This window comes from Cydia fagiglandana, chromosome 15 (assembly GCF_963556715.1).
Source record: "Cydia fagiglandana chromosome 15, ilCydFagi1.1, whole genome shotgun sequence".
Lineage (NCBI taxonomy): Eukaryota > Metazoa > Arthropoda > Insecta > Lepidoptera > Tortricidae > Cydia > Cydia fagiglandana.
Window position 1 is genome coordinate 2,888,564 of NC_085946.1, and position 23,363 is coordinate 2,911,926.

Consider the following 23,363-nt stretch of genomic DNA (forward strand, 5'->3'; position numbering starts at 1 on the left):
TAATTTTTATTTTGATGTTTTCATGTTGTACATGTTTCTTTATGTAAAGATTGGGCTTTTCTATATGCATGAAATGTACTTTGATGAGAGCAAATATTTTTTACGACGTCTCATTTTTTAACGTAGCGATAAAGTAAACACAAATATTATGTTTACTTTATGTACACTAGATCAGGTGATTTCGAGGACATGTTGGAAAATCGCCTGTGTTGTTTGCTTGGGCTAATACTGCTAATATGTACATAGTTACCTAATAGATTGGGCTTCCTTAGTAGGATAGTTTTCTATAAATAAATTCAATCAAGTAACAAACCTATTACAAACAATCTATATAACAAAGATGTTTTCAGTCATCACCAAGAATCAAGAATCATCATCAAGAATGATTTGTTTTATTTTTTTTCATCCCTTATTTTAATGCTGCTTAGCAATTAATTTTTGAGAAGCAACCTGTTTTCATATTTTTTCCCATTAATACTTTTTCCACTTTGGCTTAAACCTAAAATGTTAACAGTATTTTTCTGTAATCCGAGGCGAAAAGTAAATATTTACGTCATTGAAATGCGTGAAAAAACATTTTCCCCCAAACTTGGCCGAAACTCGTTTCGATTCGCGTTGAGTGCTCGCGAGAAATTTAATAAAAACATCACCTGCTAGCTTTTTCCATATTATTAGAGGCATTTATACATCTAGATACCTTTTGGAGGCCCAGTATCCGGAAAATGACATTTTTGTTTCTCTCCCTTGTGGTTTGTTATTGTATTTTTATTTGTCGAAGCCAAATGATATTCCGTTTTATTTAGAAATTCAGTATACTCAACTTATCATAATTAAGTCATATGGTTTTTTTTTGTGTTTATAGTTATAGCTACACCTGACATACAGTTAGACCATAATTTTTAAAATGAGACTGCCATAACTTTATTTAAATTCTTGTCATAATTTCGTATTTTTTTGTTATTCCTGTTTTTATACCTTACAATTTTCCTAAAATTGTTGCTCTAGACTAGAAAATACTATTTTTTATTATACTGTTTCTTTATTTATTAAAAGACCCTTCAAATTTCACATCCACATCTAATCAAAAATGTCCGATATCCATTGCTCGCGCTCCGCGACGAGTCAGGGGTGCAACAATGTGGCTCGTTTGACAAATTGCGACATTGTCAGAAGCTACCCGTATTGTGACGTCACATGTGTGTTTATTGGTCCCATTCTCTTTAGTAACAGAGTTACGTTCTTTATTGACCGTCTTTGTATCAGTGCTAAGCATACCTATCTGTACGGATATGATGGTCGTTCTTGTCTACGTGACAGCGTGATAAAACGGTATCCGTTACTTTCAATCGCGCTCTGTTAAAAAGTGACGGATATTTTATCACGTGGAAAAAGCCATCCATAATAGGCCTGCAGATCTGAGAAGTCTAACTACCTACTGTTTTAGTGTATTTTAAATCGCTCTTTGTTTTTTTTCAACCACATTTTGAAACGCAAGTTTCGAAAGTATTTTATTCTAAATGATAAATAGTTAGTTATATTTATAAAATTTAAGTATTGATTAGATTTCCCCTGTTATATTTATTTGATAAATATTTTACCAAAGTGATGATAGCAAACGTAAAATAAACTCAATATGTTGTGATCCTCACAATATGTTTTCCATATAACCTTCAACCCGAATTATCGATGTTTAAACTAAATTATACGCAACAAACGATCGAACGAACAAAGAAGCCCCTAATGAAACTTGTATTAAGCCAAAAGTCACAAATACTGTATAAAGCCAAGTCACAAATACCTTTGTAGGTACAAGCGTCCTAATAAGGGGAAAACGGCAATCAGCGGAGGTTAACTCGATTTGCTTGCTTGTTCTCTGTGCCCTGGTCCTGTTCTCACTGCTTACCCAATTCCAGAGGACCTACAGTGAACCCTTTTCTACTTGTTGCCTCTCTGTCGCACTTGTAAATTCGTACGTCGAAAATGAAATTTTTGACAAAAATAATTTTTCCTTAGAGACTTCAGAACCTATGGAGGGACTCAGATTTTAAAAGGTCGGCAAAATACGTGAGATAAGTTACGTAGATTTATTGAAGCGTTTGACTCGCCAACGCTATGGAATTATTTGGAATAACTTGGGCGTTGATTGGGCCGAATCTTATTGATTCTATCGCTCTCATTCGGCTTCGTAAAGTTTGTTACTCTGATTAAAATTACATTAGTAGCTTTATTTATTAAAATATTTTTATTTCATAGTTTTTTTTACTAACGTATGATATGTGTTAGTTCTTTAACTAACAATGATCTGATATCCTCGTTTAATTATTTAGTCTCAGTAGAGACAGCAGAGGTATAAAAATATCGATTATTCACCGTCGTATTTAGGTGAAACAACCACACATTTTCCTATTTTTTTACTTTTTGGTAAGGGAAAATTTAACTCTCTACAATCATGGCTACCCTACAAGGCCTAATTAATAAACATAAAACCTCTTTAACCGTAATGACAGCATTTTGAATACGAAGAAAATAAACTGTCAAACTTGAGTGAGATACGAGTTTTCAAAAGTAACCAGACCGCGATGACAGTGATGACATTCAATTTGACACAGAATATCGGTAGTTTAGTTATCTAATTTTAGGGTGACCATGCATGTCGTAAATAAATTTATTAATATTTTTTTCAACACGAGTAGAAAATTAACGTTAGTCTCACTAATACTGATACGAAACAGTTGCTTATAATTTACAAAATGCGCAGTGTTAGTCCTGCTCACGTCTCCTGAATCACCCTGTATTGTTGGCAAGAAAATATTGGTATATTTTTCACACCTTTTACTTAAATTTTATGAGCAGCTTATTTTAAGTTAAACAGCGTGTAGTTTTCATATGGTTATATAAAAACTAAGATTTTATGATGGCTGACCAATGAGTTTTTCGGAACTTATGTACGAAATATCATTTGATATTTACCAGTCGCTTTTCGGTGAAGGAAAACATCGTGAGGAAACCGGACTAATCCCAATAAGGCCTAGTTTACCCTCTGGGTTGAAAGGTCAGATGGCAGTCGCTTTCGTAAAAACTAGTGCCTACGTCAAATCATGGGATTAGTTGTCAAGCGGACCCCAGGCTCCCATGAGCCGTGGCAGAATGCCGGGATAACGCAAGGAAGAAGAAGAAGATTTTATGATGGCTACTTATTTTTGCCAGCAAACTTTATAGGTAGTTAATAAAGTCCTTTGAAGACAGGCTTCTAATAGGATGCTGCATCGATAATTTTATCCTGCTAAAAAATTGCTGTCTTGTTTTATTAGCTTACTCGACGACTCGGCTAAAGATGTTCAGTTTTGTACCGTCTATTTTCTTTGTAAGTTGTGTCGCTTCTTTTATAAGTTTTATAACCTTGTCAGTTCAGAATCTTTTAATCAATTTACTAGCGTTTATTAATGAAAATAGTTGCAATAGTTTTGTACACGTCGGGCTCTCTCAAAGTGCGATCGATCCACTGACCACCTATCAGTTTTGCAATCACTACCAAAACTAGGCATTCGTTGATCTAAAACTCCACTAGCGCGTATTTCGGTTATATTTTTTCCGAAACTCTGCTTTAGTCTCGTACAGTTAAAGTCGTTATTTAATCGCACCTTTTGAGTAGTTGCTAGTTTTTGAAAGTAGTTTTGAATTGAACCGTTAATTCGGCAGGTAATTACCTACATTTTGGACATTTGCAGCCAAATTCATGCGCTGTGGTAAAACCCTAACTGTGTTAGGCGTCTCTTGGATTACCAGCCGGATTATTATCGAATGGAATGCTGGATGGGCATCAATTCTGCGGCTATGAGCTGTTGATGGAAAATTTCGCATACCCTTTATATTAACTCCAGTTCTAAAATGTCTGAAGTGCCTTTAAACGACTAGTCGTTTTCGGCTTTTATAGTTTCGATTGAAACGTTAACGTTAGTTAGGCATGTCATAATTGAATGTAGTTTCATGAGTGAGATTTTCAATAGTGCCTGTGCATGATAGCGTTCCTAAATAGTACTCGGAATCTCCCAAACATCCCAATTTAACTTCGATATTACCTATTTAGAATATTAATAAGTATGAATACGTTGAATACGCGTCCCAGATCTGTGTTTCAAAGTATATGAAACTCGAGGCGGATCGATTAGAAACTTCAGATGATCTTACTGCCCGATTCGAACTTTAAGATACGTCAGTTAATAGATGTAGAAACGATATGGATTAGATTCTTCTTCTTGATCGGGACACTCTTGACAGAGCGGTCGTGGTCATCATTGGAAGTCTCCCTTTGTGACACGTTTGACGGCTCGCCTCCACTCCTCCCTGACGGCTGCGCGATGGATTAGATTAGTCAGTGTCAAAAGTTACCTTTTTTTTTTGAAGAAATGTCCCATTTGACACTGACATGTGTAATCCATATATTTTCTATATCTATTAACTGACGTATCTTAAAGTTCGAATTGGGCCGTTAGTTCCTGCAGCCATGTTCTAAAATGTTGGCTAACTTTCATGTTCTGTTGCACATTACACATCTAATACAGGGTGGTGTAAGTAAACACTGATGATCTCGTGAAAGTATTCGCCGGCTAATTTCCCGGGGCCCAAAGTTTCGCGGCGCGCCAATGAATGCGCGAAGATTTTGATGCGGTTTCACTATTCTAACTCTTTATCCTGAGGATTTGCCTGCTAGGGAAATGGAATGTTTAATTTACGCTATGCAGCTGTCATGCATTGTTCTTTCTTTAGGGTAATATATTAATAGGGGAGAAAAAGAAATCGCTCACCCGAGATACCTATTCGTGACCAAGATTTAGGCAGGAGCCCCACTGCTGCGCACGCTACTTCCACGGCCCACGTTTTAATACAAACCGTGGGCAAGCCCGCGAAATTTTGTATAGGAATGTGGGTCGTGTACATAGCGTGCGCAGCAGTGGGGCTCCGGCCTTAAGGTTTGAAAGTTATTTCTTAAGTCAGCTTGCAAAATTAGATGTAAATATGATATATTCTTGACTATAAGACATATAGTCTTCTCAAGTAAAAATAAAAAGCGACTATTCCCCAATCCCTTATATTTTGGTAGCCAGAGATAACGCAGTGCCGCATCGTGCCCCGCTGGCATCGGCACTCGCTACAAATTGGCCGGAGTTGCGGTCTTCATTTCCTGCGAGGGACTTCGAGATGAAAAGGATTTCTGCCCGTCATTACGACTCTTTTTAGGAAACTTGCCGGCCGTGTTTTGTTTCGAGTATCGACTTATAGGTATGTTCAGGTGAAGTTCTCTGTAAAAGCGAGGTTGGAAATATTTTTAGGTTTTTTTCTAGTGGATCGTAAAATAAAAACTTTAAGTTTAAAAAGTCCTTAGAGGTCTATTTTCAGCACGATTTTTTTGAGAAACCTTGTAGGAAACAAGTACCTAGTGAGTAGTGAGAGTTATAGGCCTTATTTATAATAATGAAAATCAATATTATTAAGTACCTACTTACATTTTTTTTGAAAGTAGTAGGTAACTTTTGACCACTGCGATATTAACCGTCTGACTGATTTTTTTCATTTGTCTGATTACCTGCCATTTTTTTATCAGTGTCAAAAACATCTCTTAAAACTAGACATTTCTTTAAATTGGTAATCATAATAAAAGCTAATACAATCCATCTAAAATTTGGAATTGCCGGCCCGTCCGGAAAGTTATTAATTGTAATTGTAACAAATCGTGGAACTCAGATACCGCAATTAAAATAATAGACGACTTTGTATTAATCAAGCGATTGAACCTCGAGGGTGGAAACCGTCGGGGGTAAAGGGTAGGGCCAGGGAATGTAGGCTCTAGAGTAGCCAAGAACGTATGTTGGGGCGATTTCATATCAGTAAAATCTTAGAGTAAAATGATTACGTTTTACGGTTGAGTTCAAATGAAAAGCAAAATTGGTGTAAATTTAATTATATTTATCTATTATTAACGTTCCCGAGAAGTGCAAGACTGTATTTACCTACGTCTTATGTGATCTTACTAACGCCGGGCAAGCTAAGCAAGGCCGTTTAGTAGACTAGGCTTATAGGGCCCGATTCGGATTTTGAAATAGACATCTATTAGATAACTTTTAGGCATCATCAAGATACGATAACGATATGTTTAAGATCTAACCTGTCAAATTTGACATTTGCGCGATTCTGGAGATCCTCTTTAACGATTTCCACAGGATATGATTTAGAGATCTAATTCACATCTAATAGATATCTTACTCTATCTAACGTAAAAGTGACATTGGTTGCCCGAATTGCGCTGCAAAAGAGAACTAGTTGATATCTAAACTATAACGTATTTAGAATGGATCTAGTACGTGTCATCTCTTGTGAATATCTTGAAGTTCGAATACGGCAGACAGTGTTTTAAAAATGCGTAGAAATACCAATTTAATACATTAGCTAAAAGCTCAACGGGGTACCAGGTATCCATTTTATCATTCGCACGTAAATAGGTAGACTAGCCAGTACCTAAACTCAATTTTGAACATAGAATGGTTTGAACCACATTTGAGTTGTTCACGTTTAATAATTCCCCTCACTTAGTTTTGCTTCTAGAGACTTGAAAGCTCTCACAACGCTCAGTTGTCGCTATTCAAACCATTCGCTTCAGGCCACTCAGCAGCACGTTTAAAAGAATTTCGTGCGTATTAAATTAGTTTAATATTAAAAGATGCTTTATTTTTATGTTCTCTCAAAGGCGTGGGTTTTTTGTCAATTTTCCGCCTCGCCACACGCCGAACCTTTTAACCCTTTCCGCCAGCCCTATTCTCTCGCCCGATAATTGCACACGAAATAATTTCCCTTTGAATAGCCGATTGCCAAGTTTCCCGACAATCCGGGAGTTTTCGGCCGGGAGGGGGGTAAATTTCCACCTCGTATTCCGATTGAGGAAAACGACTTGGAAATAAATAAGCCCTAGTTAGACTTAGATATAAATAGAAGATGGCGGACGTGGGCAGTGGAAATTGTTGCTTTAACACTACATTGTTATTTGTTGTTTTTATTACTGTTTACGTTGGAATTAAGTGTTGACGTTGTACAACATACTACAACCGGCTCGATTCGGGAAATGAATTAGAGATTCACTAGATATAAAATAGTAAAGATATGTGACGTTCCACGGCAAAAGGTTCCTTAATACGGCTGGCGCCGCGATTCGGGAAATTAATTAGAGATTCACTAGATATATAATAATAAAGATAATATGCTCCAGGGGTGGAAGTGAAAGATGCATAAGACGCGAGTTGGCACAGTGGCTGTTAACAGCCACTGGGTAGAAAGCGGCGCACACCTCTCGACACCCCTGAGCCGCTCACACCGATGTTGCTCCTGGTCGTCTTTACGACGGCAGTTTCAGGGGCCCATCTAGTAAGCGGCGAGTCACCGCCTGTCTCGATGACGGTGTTTACATTGTTATGACAGGTGTCCGGACCTCTTTTACAATAGCCCAGTCTCATTGTCCACCAAAACATCAATCCATAAACCGGTATACTGTTCACTTCTTCTACAATAGTCCCAATGCCTGCTGCGACCGGTTCACGGGTGTCTATTGTTGCGCCTGTGAACGGGTTCCAGCAGGCGTTCTACATGACATTAAAACTCTCCAAAGGGCCTCTACGTGTTGGATCTATATCCCCACGCAAGCCTATCAAAAGACCGGGATTTATAGGCCCGTGAAGTCCAAAAAAGATAATAATATCTTTACTATATCGTATCTAGTTAATCTCTAATTCATTTCCCGAATCGCGCCGAACGTCTTTTTGTCCCTTTATATTGCTATAACTTTTACAAGTTCTCGTTTACCTGTAAAGCATCACGGCTGATAATATTAATCATCTCTAAAAAATATTTATTTTTATGCTTACTTAAATAAGCGTGATGTACGGTCAAGTCAAATCGGCCCTGTTAGGAAGACAATCAAACTTACATTGTGAGGTCAATATAATATCTATATGATATCAGTTGCGCGTGCGTTTCGCTCGTACTAGTCCGTATGTATTGGCGCGAGCGGGACGCACGGGCGATTGACATCATTTAGATAACATTTTGATGTCACAATGTAAGTTGGAATTGGCTTCATGGTATCACACATGATGCCGTTCTTTTTTTTAGGGTTCCGTACCCAAAGGGTAAAAATGGGAGCCTATTACTAAGACTCCACTGTCCGTCTGTCTGTCTATCAACAGGTTATATCTTATATAACTATGATAACTAGACAGTTGAAATTTTCACATATGATGTATTTCTGTTGCCGCTATAATAACAATTACTCAAATGTACGGAACCCTCCCTCGGTGGACGAGTCCGAGACGCACTTACCGGTTTTTTTCTTAAATGTTAGTAATACGAACCGTACAAACGTCACAAATGGCGCGTGCGATTGGGGCCAATGATCTACCGTACTTGCGCTTATTTGAGTGTAAACACAAAACAGTTGTGAGGCTTCCAGTGTCCAGTGACAGACTTAGCTAATGATTCGAAAAGAGGGTGATAGATAAACCATTTGGATGTAGCATTTAAAACATTTACGTTTTGTACACATTTTCTTCCTCGCGTTATCCCGCCATTTCGCCACGGCTCATGGGAGCCTGGGGTCCGCTCGACAACTAATCCTAAGAATTGACGTAGGCTTTTTAACACATATTAAATATAGGTACTTAATTTTATCGGATCTATCGAGAATTAAAATAAAACTATGTAAACGGATTATATCGAGGAGAAATCATAATTCAGCCTATTAACATATAGGTCCCCCTGCTAGGCACAGGGCTACCATCCGTCCGGGTTTCCCCGGATTTGTCCTAGTTTGGAGGCCGTCCGGGGGGGGGGGTTTCAAATAGTGTCCGGGGCACTTTTATTGTGAGGAAACACCTTATTGAATTTAATTATTTATTTATACGGCATTATTGTGTACAAAGTAGGTAAAAACCGTATAAATACACGTCCGGGGGAAAAATGCGACTAACGCCAAATGTCCAGGTTATTTTCTCTTTGTCCGGGTTCGGCAAATTTAGAGATGGCAGAGCCCCCTGAGAGGATACGTGTCCCGCACACGCCTCCTCTCAACTGCGATAGAACTTGGGCTATAATTGCCCACGCTGGTCCAATGCTGATTGGCGACTTCACTTTGAATGCAGATGTTCTTTAGCCTCCTGATCTCGCCCGTGCTCGGTAAGCGACTGTGACGATGCTTCCGCGCATCATAAACTTGAAGAGACACGTGTGCGCCCAGCCGCCCGCGCGTGCGCGCTCTCGGCTGCGCTGGAGCGCGGTTCCGGCGATCTGGCGCAGACAACCTGCTTTTATAATACCTGCATTTTGATGCAGGTTCTTAACAATCATGTTCTTTTTTATGAGGCCTTATGTTTTTAGAAGAAAAAAAAAGATTAAAGACACCGGGCGAGTGAATAAATTGCACTTCCGCATGTACCTACTAGAGCTCCCGATACACGTGTTACACGCTGACACGGGTACCCGTGTTCTTAAGCCCGCCGGGCTTAAGAACCCGAACTACACGAACCCGCCCGGATTCGGAAACGTTTACACGGGTACCCGTGTACACGGGTACACGGATACACGAAATAACGGATCTTATTTACCCGCCGGTTCGACCCTTCACTCTCGTGTAGCGGAGATTGGTGCTATGAAGACATACGATTGAATATATGGGAGGTTAGGAAGATTCATTTCATTACCTACTTTGCAGTTTTACTGGATTGATTGGTGATGTCAATAATGTAGGTAAGTGCGCTTTGTTTTAATAATCATAAGATTAAAATTAACAATATCTTAGTAACCGTTGACCTCATTGATAGGTATTTAATTTTCTTCATTGATGTAGTTTTTTAATAATTATAGTACACTTAAATGATTATCTAATAAAAAAGTAGATAGTTATGCTTACTGAAACTACAATGAACGGAATATGTTATATTTTCCTTTAGCAAAATCGAATTTTGCTCGCTGTTTTTAAGGGTTCCGTACCCAAAGGATAAAACGGGACCCTATTATTAAGACTCTGCTGTCCGTCCGTCCGTCCGTCTGTCACCAGGCTGTATCTCACGAACCGTGATAGCTAGACAGTTGAAATTTTCACAGATGATGTATTTCTGTTGCCGCTATAACAAATACTAAAACAGAATAAAATAAAGATTGAAGTCGGGCTCCCATACAACAAACGTGATTTTTGACCGAAGTTAAGCAACGTCGGGCGGCGTCAGTACTTGGATGGGTGACCGTTTTTTTTGCCTTTTTTTGTATTATGGTACGGAACCCTTCGTGCGCGAGTCCGACTCGCACTTGCCCGGTTTTATTAAGTAGCAAAGTCTTGTTCGAGCTGCTGAGGTGAAAATCAATTAAATTGGTACAAGACATATCAATCACATTGAACATGCGATAAAATAAAACTGCTAAACAATCGGAGCTCCTGAACCTTTGTTTTATTTAAAACTTTATACATTACTTCAATCTCCGCTACACGCCAAGGACAGGTTAGGCCCGCGTGTATTTAAGGTCCGTTTCGCCGTGTACACGGGTACACGGGTACCCGGATACACGGATCTTAATTACACGTGTACCCGACTACACGTGCAGACCGGGTCAGAAAACCGTGTACGTGTAGTTCGGAAACGGGTACCGAACACGTGTACACGAAACCCGGACACGACCGCGAGCCCTAGTACCTACCTGACATGAAAGAATATTTGTGACAGTAAGATATACAATTTGTCTGATAGGTACTGATATACTGATGTCTGATAGGAACAATAACATACTTATATAGGTAGAAATGTTTTTTTAATAATTTACATCAATTGGAAGCTTAAAAGTTTTTAACGACTTCTACGTGGACGAAGTGTGTGTGTTAAATATCTAAGTAAAATATAATATAAATCGAAAAACCAATAAAACCGACGACATTTTAGTAAATTCTATTTTTACTAAATCAAAAAACCTTAGGTACCTACATCAAAAAACGTATTATCGTTTAAAAAGTTGATTGACCAACGTTTGATCGTAGTTGCATAATAATTATTGCAAATCCCCATGCATTACCATTATTTTCCGCACCATAATCAAACAATTATGCAAATGCCATGCCAATTGCATAATCACATTAAAAATTCCACCCACATTGCCCTTTTGGCGTAAATAATTACGTGGTCTTCACATTTGATGTGGAGCGAGCGGGACATCGCTATAAACGTGTATAGCGCCGTCCCGCTAATTAATAACCGCGTTACGCCATCTTTGTTCTTCCGCACCGGCGCGGGCGCACGGCCGGCCGGGGCGTTTTTTGGTGTCATTTGCACATGTATGAAAATGCTTAATTGCACATTATAAGGGTTCTATAGGCATTGTTTTTTACATTTTATGAGGTAGTGGTGTTCATTATTATTTTTAAAAACTGTCCAAATTCATGATATTCATGGGTAGGTAAACTAAGCACGCTAAGCATGAAGAATTTGGTACATTGACGCTGTGCGTACTGTTCCTATCGCACGCAGATAATTCTACCTATATTGTTGTCTCGCCGATGATGCAGGTAGACAATGCCATTATGCGAGCTGAACAGCAATATAAATTATGCGCGTGCGATAGAGATAGGAACAGACGGGTCAATGTACGAAGTTCTTCGTGGTAGCGTAAAAACTACTACACGCGTCTTTTACAATAACAATATTTTGCTTGTAAAAATATTATTGACGTAAACCAATCCTAAGTCTGAATAAAGTGCATAAGCCATCTGTCGCCAAGCTAGCATTACACCGCCTAGCCAAGACGGTACATCAACAAATGCCAAACCAAAACCAAAAACCGGGCAAGTGCGAGTCGGACTCGCGCACGAAGGGTTCCGTAACATAAAGCAAAAAAAAAAACGGAAAAAAATGCAAAAAGAAAACGGTCACCCATCCATGTACTGACCCCGCCCGACGTTGCTTAACTTCGGTCATAAATCACGTTTGTTGTATGGGAGCCCCATTTAAATCTTTATTTTATGCTGTTTTTAGTATTTGTTGTTATAGCGGCAACAGAAATACATCATCTGTGAAAATTTCAACTGTCTAGCTATCACGGTTCGTGAGATACAGCCTGGTGACAGACGGACGGACGGACGGACGGACGGACGGACAGCGAAGTCTTAGTAATAGGGTCCCGTTTTACCCTTTGGGTACGGAACCCTAAATCCCTTATGGGGAGCCAGCACTGATGTACACCAGTTACTCATATTACAAAAGAAATGCATCCGTATTCTATCAAATACTCGGGTACCAGATAGCTGTGTTCCACATTTCATTAAACTTGAAATCCTTACGTTACCCTCTATTTATATTCTAGAAGCAGCTCTATTTGTTAGGAAGAACATGAATTTATTTAAACAAAAAGTAATAAAATCACAGAGACGAAATAAATTAAACCAGCTAGAATTACCAATTTCAACATTAGCAATGTTCAGAAATGGTCCGTATTACCGATGTATACTAATAGCGAATAAAATACCAGACGTAATAAAAAACGAAACCAAAGATGAATTGTTCAAACGAAAACTTAAAGATCTGTTAATTAAAAGGTGCTATTACTCTGTTGAGGAATTCTTAAATGATACAACCTTATCGAACTAAAACTATAGGTACATATAAATGTAAATGTTATAATAAAATGTATCATCATTTTATTTTACACTCAATTGATAAGCAATGAATAAATATTTTTAATTTATTATTAATTATACAACATAAATGTTTTTTTTTTTAATAATTATATACTTATACATAAATATAATTAATTTATTTTATTGTCGATGTTAAATTTAACCAATTACCTTGTAAACTAGTCAAACCGAAAACTATTTTTAATAAATTTTAAATTTCTTAATAATTTTCCACTACAAAATCGTGTCATGTTGCATGCCATATAAAAATTAGGTTAAATTTACTTTAGTATTAAGTTTTAGTTAAGTACTTACATTGCTATATACCCTAACAGGGTTCATGTGAACACTAGCTGTAAAATGCTCTTTGTAAGACCTTATGTAACACATGATTATAAATGCAATAAATGAATTATGAATTATGAATTAAAAATGAATCGAGATGCCATGCCAGATGCTATGAAGTTTATGACTTTTTCCAAACATTATTTAAGTTTCGATTGGCATCAAATGCGATCAAGTTTCATTGGGATTGGATTAAGGATTGTCATCTTGACTAGACCCATGGAGCAATGCGTGTGTTAAACCTGCTACAGAACCCCCCGTTAAAGATTCGACTAGCCACTAAACGCCAGGAATTAGCATGGCGCGCGCTGCTATGCGTGGCGGCATTTGGAATCTAATCGCGCCCGTTCACGGCTCCGTGGACACCTAGTATGGCACGTGCTCGGTAGGCCAATTCAGACTTACATTGTGTCATCAATATGATATCTAAATGATATCAGTCGTCCGTTTGGCTCGCTTGCGTCTATATATGTACGAGCGTAATGAACGTGCGAATGACAGCTAACTAATATGATTCCAATATCATTGTAATATTCGGTTTGAAATCAGTGTACCTACGTTGGATTTGGCCTTTTAGAAAATGAATTCTTCAAAAATTATAGTAAAACCTAGTGCCTGTATTAACTGTTTCTGTCCTTGTATTTTTTCTTTCAATTTGGTGTAGGTACATATACACAAATTTCATAAATTATACCTACTTTTGAAGTTGCGTCTATTCATGCTCGCACATCTCGTTATTAAAAGTAATCGGTAGAAAAGCAGACTTTCCCTCTATCCCACCTCAAAAAGGAATCAAAGCTCAGTAAAAAATGTCGCCGTCTGGCAAACCCCACAGTATTTTCGCGAGGACCTTTATTCACTTTGCAAGTTTTCCCTCTTTAGACTGGTTTCCTTTTTTTGTTTCTGCGGGAAATGCACCCGCGGGAAAATGAAGTTGGTCTCAGGTAATTAGGCTTGCTTTTCTTGGGGAAGTGCACACGTTGCTACTTTTGACGTAGATACAGTCGCCATTAGATATATCGGAGCGGCCGAGATGCTCAAAAATATCTGAACGAACACGCTCTCTAGCAACGCCTTGAGGAGAAAAGAAAAGAAAGAAAAGAGGCGTGTTCACATATTTGTGAGCACTCTGGCCGCTCCGATATATCTGATGGCGACTGGCGAGCCATTTATCGCCCACTCTGGTGAGCATAGGCCTCTCTTCTAGCACGCCACTTGTCCCCGATTTAGCGGGAGTTATAGAAAACGCGTTCTCCCTAGGGACTTATGAAGTTTCTAGTGCCATAATTAACAGTTTTTTGTCTTTATACATAATTTTTGTATAGCAAGTGTGATGAAAAACATTGTGTGTAACTCGGGGCGTAATAATATTGCAAACTTGAGTCTATAAATCGCTCCGGCAAACTGTCGCGATTTAACTTACTCTCGTTTGCAATATTCAACATACGCCCCATGTTGCACAATGTACTATAGTTCACCTGCCATCACTACAGATATTACGATTCGTTAAGAGGAAAGGGGGCGAAAGGCATGACCGCTTCTTCATAATAAACTTAGTAAGGGCGGTAACGAGCCGTAAATACGAACAACTTGTTAACTATTGCCGAGTTGTTCTTGACGGATACTTTTGATTATGATGACGGACGGAGGATCTTGGACTATTTTGTTGTTTTGTTCTTATATTGTTGCTGTCATGTGAGTCATGTGGTTTGATCATTATAAGAAGTATAAGATAAGAAGGGAGAACTTATTAAGAAAACTATGAAAACATTGAAATCCGAAATTAATTAATAATGTGAAAATAACTTGGTCACTTTATGAATTAATTCATTCATAAAGTGTCCATGTAATTTTGCACGTGACTGTAAATTGGTTAGTTTCAGCGTTTGGCTCATGTTGTGTGGCAATGGAAACAGTGCTTGTTCAAACTACGCGTATTGTTTGTTCTACAGCATTGTTGAAGCCTTGTTCCGCGAACGTATCTCCTATTATGCACTTGCACAACGCTATGAGATGGTATACTGATAAACGATAGGTAGTAGAGCGTTCTCACATTGTTCGAACCGATATTTTATGTGCAACGAATTGTATGTAAGTTCAAGTACATAAATATCAGTGGTCAATGGTTCCTTTTACATTTATTCAGAAACATTAGACTCATTCTCACTCAAATGTCATAAAAGCAACATTTTACACAGAAGGGAGATTCGAATGCTTTTATTGACGGGTCGATTTATCTAAGTAGGTAGGTACCTAAAGGTCATAAAACATAGTGATATACAACAAACTGTTGAATTCTGTTTTTCCAAATAAATTAAGTAATAGAATGCTAATATAGTTACCTTGCTATGTCACAAGGTGTAAAAAAGTAATGTGAAATTGTGCCCCAGGTGTAGGTAGAAATTTATATGGACCGCTTTTAATTTTGTGCCCTTTTATTGTCCTCCTGTGCCATATTTGTTTATATTACTACGTTGTAGTGGATTTATATTGTGTTTTGTAGTTTTACTACTATTTACAACTAAGCTGGGATTTGACGGTAAACTTTTTCGAAATACTACTAGTAGAAAAAAGCTGAAAATTTAAAAAAATGTAGGCGCGAAGTGTTATCTTCCCATACCTATAGAATATTTGTATTTGGCGCCTTCTACAGGCAAAGTTGTATGACCGGCTATATTTCCAAAGCGCTATTATGCTTACTCTTTTATAGGGCACTATAATGACGAAAATATGTCCACCATGTAAATCATCTTTTTGTATTTTTTCCTTAAGCAGAATTTCTAGAATTATGAGGTAGAAAAGTCTTGAATTGAGGGTTTCTTATAATCCAAAAATCGGCAGGACGTCGTCACACTTCTGAACTGCTAGCAGTGGTGAGACACTTCTCCTTTCGGGCAAACTCGGCTACGTTCGTCTCAGCATTGCTCCGAGCAATTATTAGGGTTGGCATCACTTGACGTCCTTTTGCGTGCACGGCCATAGATAAGGATAATTACTTGAATTTTTACAACCCGAAGTAGCCGAAAGGGATAATGCCATACATTAGACAAGGATAGCTTGATTCGATCCTGAATCGCACACAGCGATTCAGTGTCCTTTCTGTACGGTACTATTATTTATTTTGTGCTGCTAGCATGAGTTGGGTTCTCGCGCGCGACTCCATACATCTAGCTCCACTTTTAAAGGTGGCCACTGACGAGCCTTCCAACAGTCCAAATAGCGTGGATGCAATCCAAAATCGGTCCGTGAATGTCAAAAACGTACAATGGTTTAATATTAGGATGCCGTCCATTTGGATGAATCCATTGTAACGGCATCCATTTGGAAGACTCGTCAGTGGCCTGCTTAAAGTATGGACTCTTACTAGAACGCAACTCATGCTAGCAGGTCTGTGGTCAAAACTTGAGTATACAGAGAGATGTGATCAAAAACGACACGAATACCGGCCAGCAAAAACACACCGGTGAGCATTTCCTTGCCGATTGAACACACCGGTCACTACGTGAGAGTTCTCACGATCGGCAGCTTGTCCATTGGGTCCGACACTTTTAGAACCGTTTTAGGCGCGAAGTTTAAAAGATTTAAAAATTGATAAAGTTGCATTGAGCGTGGCAATAGAATAGAGTGATATTAAGTGCATGTAGGCGTCTAAACAATTTCGATACGTAGGTAGATTACATATTTTACAAAAAAATATGACTATATGACTCTGATGACTATATCATACTTACTCAAACCTTTCATTCATAAAACTTAGCAACCTCTTAGAAGCCTTCGTTAAATTTTGTCTCTTTCTTACAAACAGAAATGTCATAACGATAGACGACAAACGATAATCAATGAGATTTATTTCGTTACATTTGACGTCTATGAATAAAACTGTATGCCTTGCATGTACTTAGCTCAAATGTCTAATTTGGTGTTTGCATAAATACCTTTGACTTAGGCCATTTAAAATGCACATAACACTTATAAAAAATTCACTTCTACTAAAGCAAATCGTTAATTTTTACAGCTACATGTAAAAAAAAATTGTTGTCATAATCAAGTTATTGTAAAACTAGAGCATAGCATGAATTGTATGATAGCGGCTTTTTGGAGGAGGGTTCGTAAAACCCATAAGATTCGTGTCGGCAACAGCGGAGAACCTCAATCCAATCCGTCGATCGTTAGCTATCGGAAAACTCTTCGGATGCTAGATTGGAGCCGGTTCAATGCTCTCGTGGGACCTAGGTTTGTATAGGTCCTTTACGTCCACTTAGACTTAATGCCTGATGTTTCCTGAATGGCCGCGTTCGTCATTGAGGTATGGAGTTTGCTCCGATATGTTAAATGCAATCTTTTCTTTATGAATTATGAGGGACAAACACGGGCAAAAACAAGGGCAAAAGCTGATTAATACACATATTAATCAGCTTTTGTTATTTTTGCTGTAGAGTAGTTAGATAATCTTTTACAGTGGATTGTTAGTCAGGCCAACTCGAACTTACAGTGACATCAAAATGATATTTGAATGATGTCAATACAATACAATACAATAATAAAAGTCAAAAATTAGATCTCGATACTATAAATCTATCAGATCTGTCAGTGTCAAAAGTGAGGATTTTGTTTAAAGAAGCTTCACTTTTAACACTGACAAATCGGTATCGTATCGCTTTGACATCTTATAAGCATTGTTCGAATTAGGCCGTAAGTTCGGATAGGGTTCCGGGATTAAAGCTAAGATGAGTGAGTTTGTTTACTTTGATCGCTCCGCCGCGGCTGTGCCATCTTTGATAACGCTACCTTTCTACATAGGTCTGAATATTATTATCCACACAACTAAGGGCTGATTTAGACGGTGCGCGAACTCGCATGCGATTTTAGTTACATTGCGGACTGTGGATTACGTCCAATTCAACCGACCAATCAAAACCCGCAATGGTATGAAACTCGCATGCGAGTTCTCGCATCGTCTAAATCGGGCTTAAAGGTGATGCTAAATTTATCTGCGCGTATAGGAAGCGTTGCCTGTTTTAATCTTAGTAACATGGGTATAATACGTATGGAAAATTAATCTTTCTTAAGACCCTACGTCCTGTGCTAGAAAGCCTCACACCCCTCAAGATTGGGAGGATCACGGTATATTATAAATCTGCCTACTAATAAGAAGCCTGGACACCAATACCTTACGGAGCCCAGTATTGGAGCGTAAACTGATTTGAGTACGGATATAAATGGTTTTGTCATCTTTTGTAGGGGTATCGTGCACCCAAGTTATTCAGGAAACTGTTTAATCGAAAGTTGAAATAGAATTCAAAAGATTACGTACGGTACGATAAGATAACGAGGTACGGGGTTGCCTAGAAACAACTAGGACCTACGTTGCAGCAACTTCTTGTTAACGGGACCCTTATAACTATATCGCTGTGTCATAGAAACACACTTCGTGTTTATGTGTGACCAATTTTGACTAACGGTACCTTCATTAGCGCAGGATTGTTTTTTTACCGTTAATTTGTCAAAGGCAAACCCTCTGCCTTCGTTGGGGGTCGACCACGAGGGTCCAAAACTGCATTCTCATCGAAAGCATGTCGATATCCATTAGTGATCGACCCCTATGGTCGTAATGACGCAGAAACTCTTTAATGGTGGATTTTTGTCCGACAGTACTGGGTTTTTGAGGCAAAAAGGGACAATGTCTTTGTATAACGCACATAAATACGCTTTTTTGATGTAGAAGCGTTGAATAATCCCTTATTGACCGGTGAGCTTATCGTGAGTATTCAATAATATGAAATGTAATCATCAACTGCCAAGGTTTCAAATAGTTTCTCAAATAAATACTTAATCGGAAGAAAAAATTGGGAAAAAGTAGGTATTATTTAAAATAAAGTCTTAGTAAAAGAGGTAATTATGACGATAAAATCGAAAGAACCTAATCATAATCATAATCATTTATTCAATGCATCCATGGTATTTTACAAAGGTGTTTAATGTCTAATAAGTACAAACATGGACCCTACTAGGGTGTAGCATTTTATATACCGGGTGTGGCCTGTAACACGAGCAAATAATTAAAACATAGATTGTACTCCTCAAACTGTGACACTTTTGTTCAAAAACTTTTAAAAATTATGAAGTACCTATGTAGAGTCCGTATTTTTCATAAAAAATAAATATTATGTTCAATGGACGCCATCGCCACGCCATATCATTGTGATTGACGTTGCTTGTCACGCCTTAAACATAACAAAATTCGCAATCTATTGCGTCTTAGAATAAACTTTAAAGTGTATTAAAAATCAAACCACAAGTTATTTTAAAGTTGCTGAACAAATGTTCGTCAGTATGAGGAGTACAGCCTACAGTTTAATTTTTTGCTCGTATTACAGACAACAGGCTGTATATACCTAATCTCAGATATAGAAGTTTGTTTTCAAGCCATTCAAATTAGATCCAAAAAAAAGCGTTTTGAGTCAATAGTTATGTCATTTTCAGTGTCAGTGACTAAAGTAAGATGTTTAAACTAAACTTAATTACTTGCCGTCATTACTTCATTCTAATCACTACACTATCACTTAGTAATGTCAATAATTTCATGATAGTGTCCGGCTCCCACATACTTGTCTTGTACACGGTAAGTATACCAATACGAGTGACCTCTTTTTATTATTCTTGTGTAAATTAACTTCCAATGGATGTCCAGAAATTTATCATCGGGCACAATTTGTCGGTGTTTTTACATTGTTTAATTGGAACGCTGGCAATTAGTATCGGTTTTCGTGGCTCATCCATTACTCAAATAAAGGCTGATAGCCTATCGGATGGCAGGATCTACTAAACAATACTAACGATCTATTATATCTGATGTTTTGTTGGCAATGTTTTAAGCTACAAAGATTATGTGTATTGTATTGTATTTTATTTTAAATGCAAGAGAACTTTTAGTATTAAAACTATCAGTATCTACTAAAATTTCCAAGAACGCTTTTTATGTATGCGAATGAATATTTCGCCAAAAATCATTCACCAACCGTTAGGCAAACGTCGTGAATATTTACAACACGACATAGTAATGGCTATGCTCAGTACAGCGCCATCTGATGGGTTATTTGATATTTTAGTAAGAAACTAGCTATGGATTATATTTTACTTTTTGTTATCATCGTAGCCATATGAAGCTAGGACGTTACCTAACAGTTTTGAAGTTTCCATACTAAACTTGGTCATTTGTAAAAGTCTGTGCAGAGTTGGATTGATCCGACTATGAACAAAACACGTTTTGCTATATTAATCTACTTGTCGGTTTTGTATACCAAAATATCAGAGACAGACGGAGCCAAATGCCAAAATGCCAAAATGTCATTTTTAATAAAAAACAATTGTCATCAAAAATCTTAATTACTATGTTTCCATTGCGCAGGGTCGGGATAAACGCGACGCGTCCCTGGAAGAGCTTCGTCGCCACATTGTCAACAGCTACATTCCTCTTGGGAGGCAGTTCATGGTTCTCTTCCCTGAAGGTGGCTTCCTGCATAAGAGGAGAGAAATAAGTCAGAGGTAAATGTTCCTTCTCCCTCTCGCATCTCTAGAAGAGCTTTGTCTCATCGTAAATATCTAAATCCCGCTTGAAATGCAGTTGTTTCTCTTTCCTGAAGGTGTCTTCCTGCATAAGATGAGATAAATAAGTCAGAAGTAAATGTTCGTTCTCTCTCTCGCATCTCTAGAACAGATTTGTCTCATCGTATATCATCAACAACTACATCTCTCTCGAGAGGCAGTTCATGGTTCTCTGCCCTGAAGGTGGCTTCCTGCACAAGAGGAGAAAAATAAGCCAGAGAAATATATTATGTTCTCTCTTTTTCTCGCTACATCCCGCTTGAGATGCATTTTATGGTTCTTTACCGTATTAATAAAGACAAAAAGTATATAATAAATATTAAATCTGTAATAAAACAATGCAACAACATCGCTTCTAGACTCTCTTAAAAGCTAACATTCGGACAGAAAATTGTGACTAATACGTCCACATTTCCAGATTCGCAGATAAAAACAACTTGCCAAAGCTGGAGTATGTCACTCTGCCGCGCGCCGGCGCGATGAAGATCATCATGGAAGAGATAGGGCCACAGAGGGAGTACAGCCCCGGGACGTCTCAGAACGAAAACAGCAAAAGAGGTGGGATTGATGTTACAAGTCACTATATTTATATAGCTGGCAATCGTTAAGGTGGGATTACACCAGTGTGCGGGACTGTAGGTACGGCACAAGCATATTCAGTACAAAAATGCTTGTGCCACACAGTGCCGCACACTGATGGAATCCTGCCTTTAGGCATACTAGTTAACCACTCATGGAGCGGTATTCAGATCGACTACAACAACTAAGAAAATTATTCATATTATAGTTACCTAAGTCTAGTCCGAATTTAAGTAAAATGTGCCAACTTTGTTGTGATGGGTAGGAAAAATAAGCGGTACAAAATAAATGAGGTGCCTCACGACTGAGCAACTCAACACTACAACTTTGTACCTCATTGGGTAATTGTGCTCCATAAGTTTTTATAAATGTAAACTACATATATCACAACCTCAGTTAAGTGTTACAACGTGATGACAGTGATGGTCAGTCAATGTCAGGATTGTCAGGTCAATAATAAATTAAATCGGCATATCAACATTCCAACCACAATATCATCATTTTAAAATTTTAAACAAAATTCAGAATTTTGGAGCATTTTACGGTGGTTACATTTATATTATACAAGTAGATGGAGTTCTTCAGGTGGCTTCTAATAAGTGAAATTAGAAAAGGAGTTCCGCTTGTAATATTAGTTGTACCTAGTTTATTTAATTGGCAAAGTTGACGATAGTTGGCCCGATCGCCAACTTTGTTAAACCAAATCCTAAGAAAGTGGTTCTTTTTTCACATCTCGGTAGATAATATCTAAGACCATAATCTACAATTAACTAAGCGTTTTGAAGTGTGTATTTTGGATTGGATTGTTTAGTGTAGTGTAAGTGTATTAAAGTTGATAATAATTTCTTCTCCTTCAGTTTTCCTTCTACTTAAGAACAGTTTTATCCAAAATCCGAATATAATATTAAGATTATAATGTGCCACCGTATATTTCAGAGAACCATACCACCCGAAACGTACCCCGAGCCGTCGCAGCCACCAGCCCGCACTTAGAATGGGTGCTGGATGTGACCATAGCGTACCCAGACCGAGTGCCACTCCATCTGATCCAGGACGTGGTGTGCGGCATCAGGCCCCCCTGCAGCATACGGTTGCATTACAGGCTTTATCCAATCACTGAGGTAAGATTTTGGTTTTTATTCTGGTTTGCTTACTCTTTGTATAATGTCGGCGGCCGATCGTAAGATCAGGCAGATCGTAATGTTCCTGTGTAATGTTTTGACGTTAGTCACAGTAATCAAAGATATATGTAGGATAGGTTCGTTAGGTTGCTTCAGGTGCCCGAAGGGCAAACTGCCCAGAAATAGGAGCCCCGCGGGGCTCCTTCGACTCAGGGAACGAGTCAAAGATTTTCACGTTCCACGATATGCCTAGGAATTTCACGATATGCCTGATCTTACGATCGGCCGCCGACATATATAATCTATACGCAGATGACATACACTAAAGGAAAATTGAGCAAGTCGTCCGGTGGCCGAGGATGCTGAAATCACACATCACGCCTTTATCTTACGCGGCGAACATTCTAACCTTTAGACCACCCGGCCACGGGGGTATCATTCCCAAAGTATAATTATACTTTATTTTGAAACGCTATAGGTGTGTTTAGGATGCAAAGAGGTGGCATCCGCTGGCCTCGACTGGAAGAAACTTGAAGAGACAGCACAGGATCGACAACAGTGGAGAACCCTTCTGAGAGCCCTATGTCCCTGATGAGGGATAACAGGATACCATCATTATCATCATCATAGGTGTGTTTGTCCGATAATAATGGCAAACAGTGGCTCCTGTACTAATAATACTTTATGGGATTACGGGAGGACGATCTTATCAGAGCTCGGAGTAATTAACAACGGAGACGCCATGTCTAAAATTTTCGGTACAAAATAGTCTGCCGTTTTTTGCGGGGGAGGGGCACCTCAAATGTATAGGTACGTCATGTCAGATAAACGTCAGTCCATACATATGGTTGACATGTGGTTGACCATTGGCCGCCTATTTTCGACAGAGGGGAACGCCTGTTAATGGCGGCTCCATTGTTAATTACTCCGAGTATCAGAGTGATATGGCGGTGCATCGTGTCTCCAAAATGATACTGTCATAATATTTCCTGATCTGAAAAGTTTCTAAGCACATA

The 23,363-nt window shown here is 38.5% G+C and overlaps 2 protein-coding genes across 5 annotated transcripts in view; one reads left to right on the forward strand and one right to left on the reverse strand.

Moving 5' to 3' along the window:
• The window catches only part of LOC134671254 (acyl-CoA:lysophosphatidylglycerol acyltransferase 1-like), a 610,785-nt gene that overhangs the window by 155,157 nt on the left and 432,265 nt on the right, over positions 1-23,363 (forward strand). For all 4 annotated transcript variants that reach the window (XR_010099198.1, XM_063529066.1, XM_063529065.1 and 1 more), the window contains exons 2-4: positions 20,451-20,587; positions 21,066-21,205; positions 22,163-22,347. Coding sequence is in view for 3 of the 4 variants with exons in the window: in XM_063529066.1 (XP_063385136.1) it covers positions 20,451-20,587; positions 21,066-21,205; positions 22,163-22,347 (462 nt within the window). In the remaining variant the exon portion in view is untranslated. The remainder of the gene's footprint in view (positions 1-20,450; positions 20,588-21,065; positions 21,206-22,162; positions 22,348-23,363) is intronic.
• The window catches only part of LOC134671560 (uncharacterized), a 186,513-nt gene that overhangs the window by 92,713 nt on the left and 70,437 nt on the right, over positions 1-23,363 (reverse strand). The window lies entirely within an intron of this gene.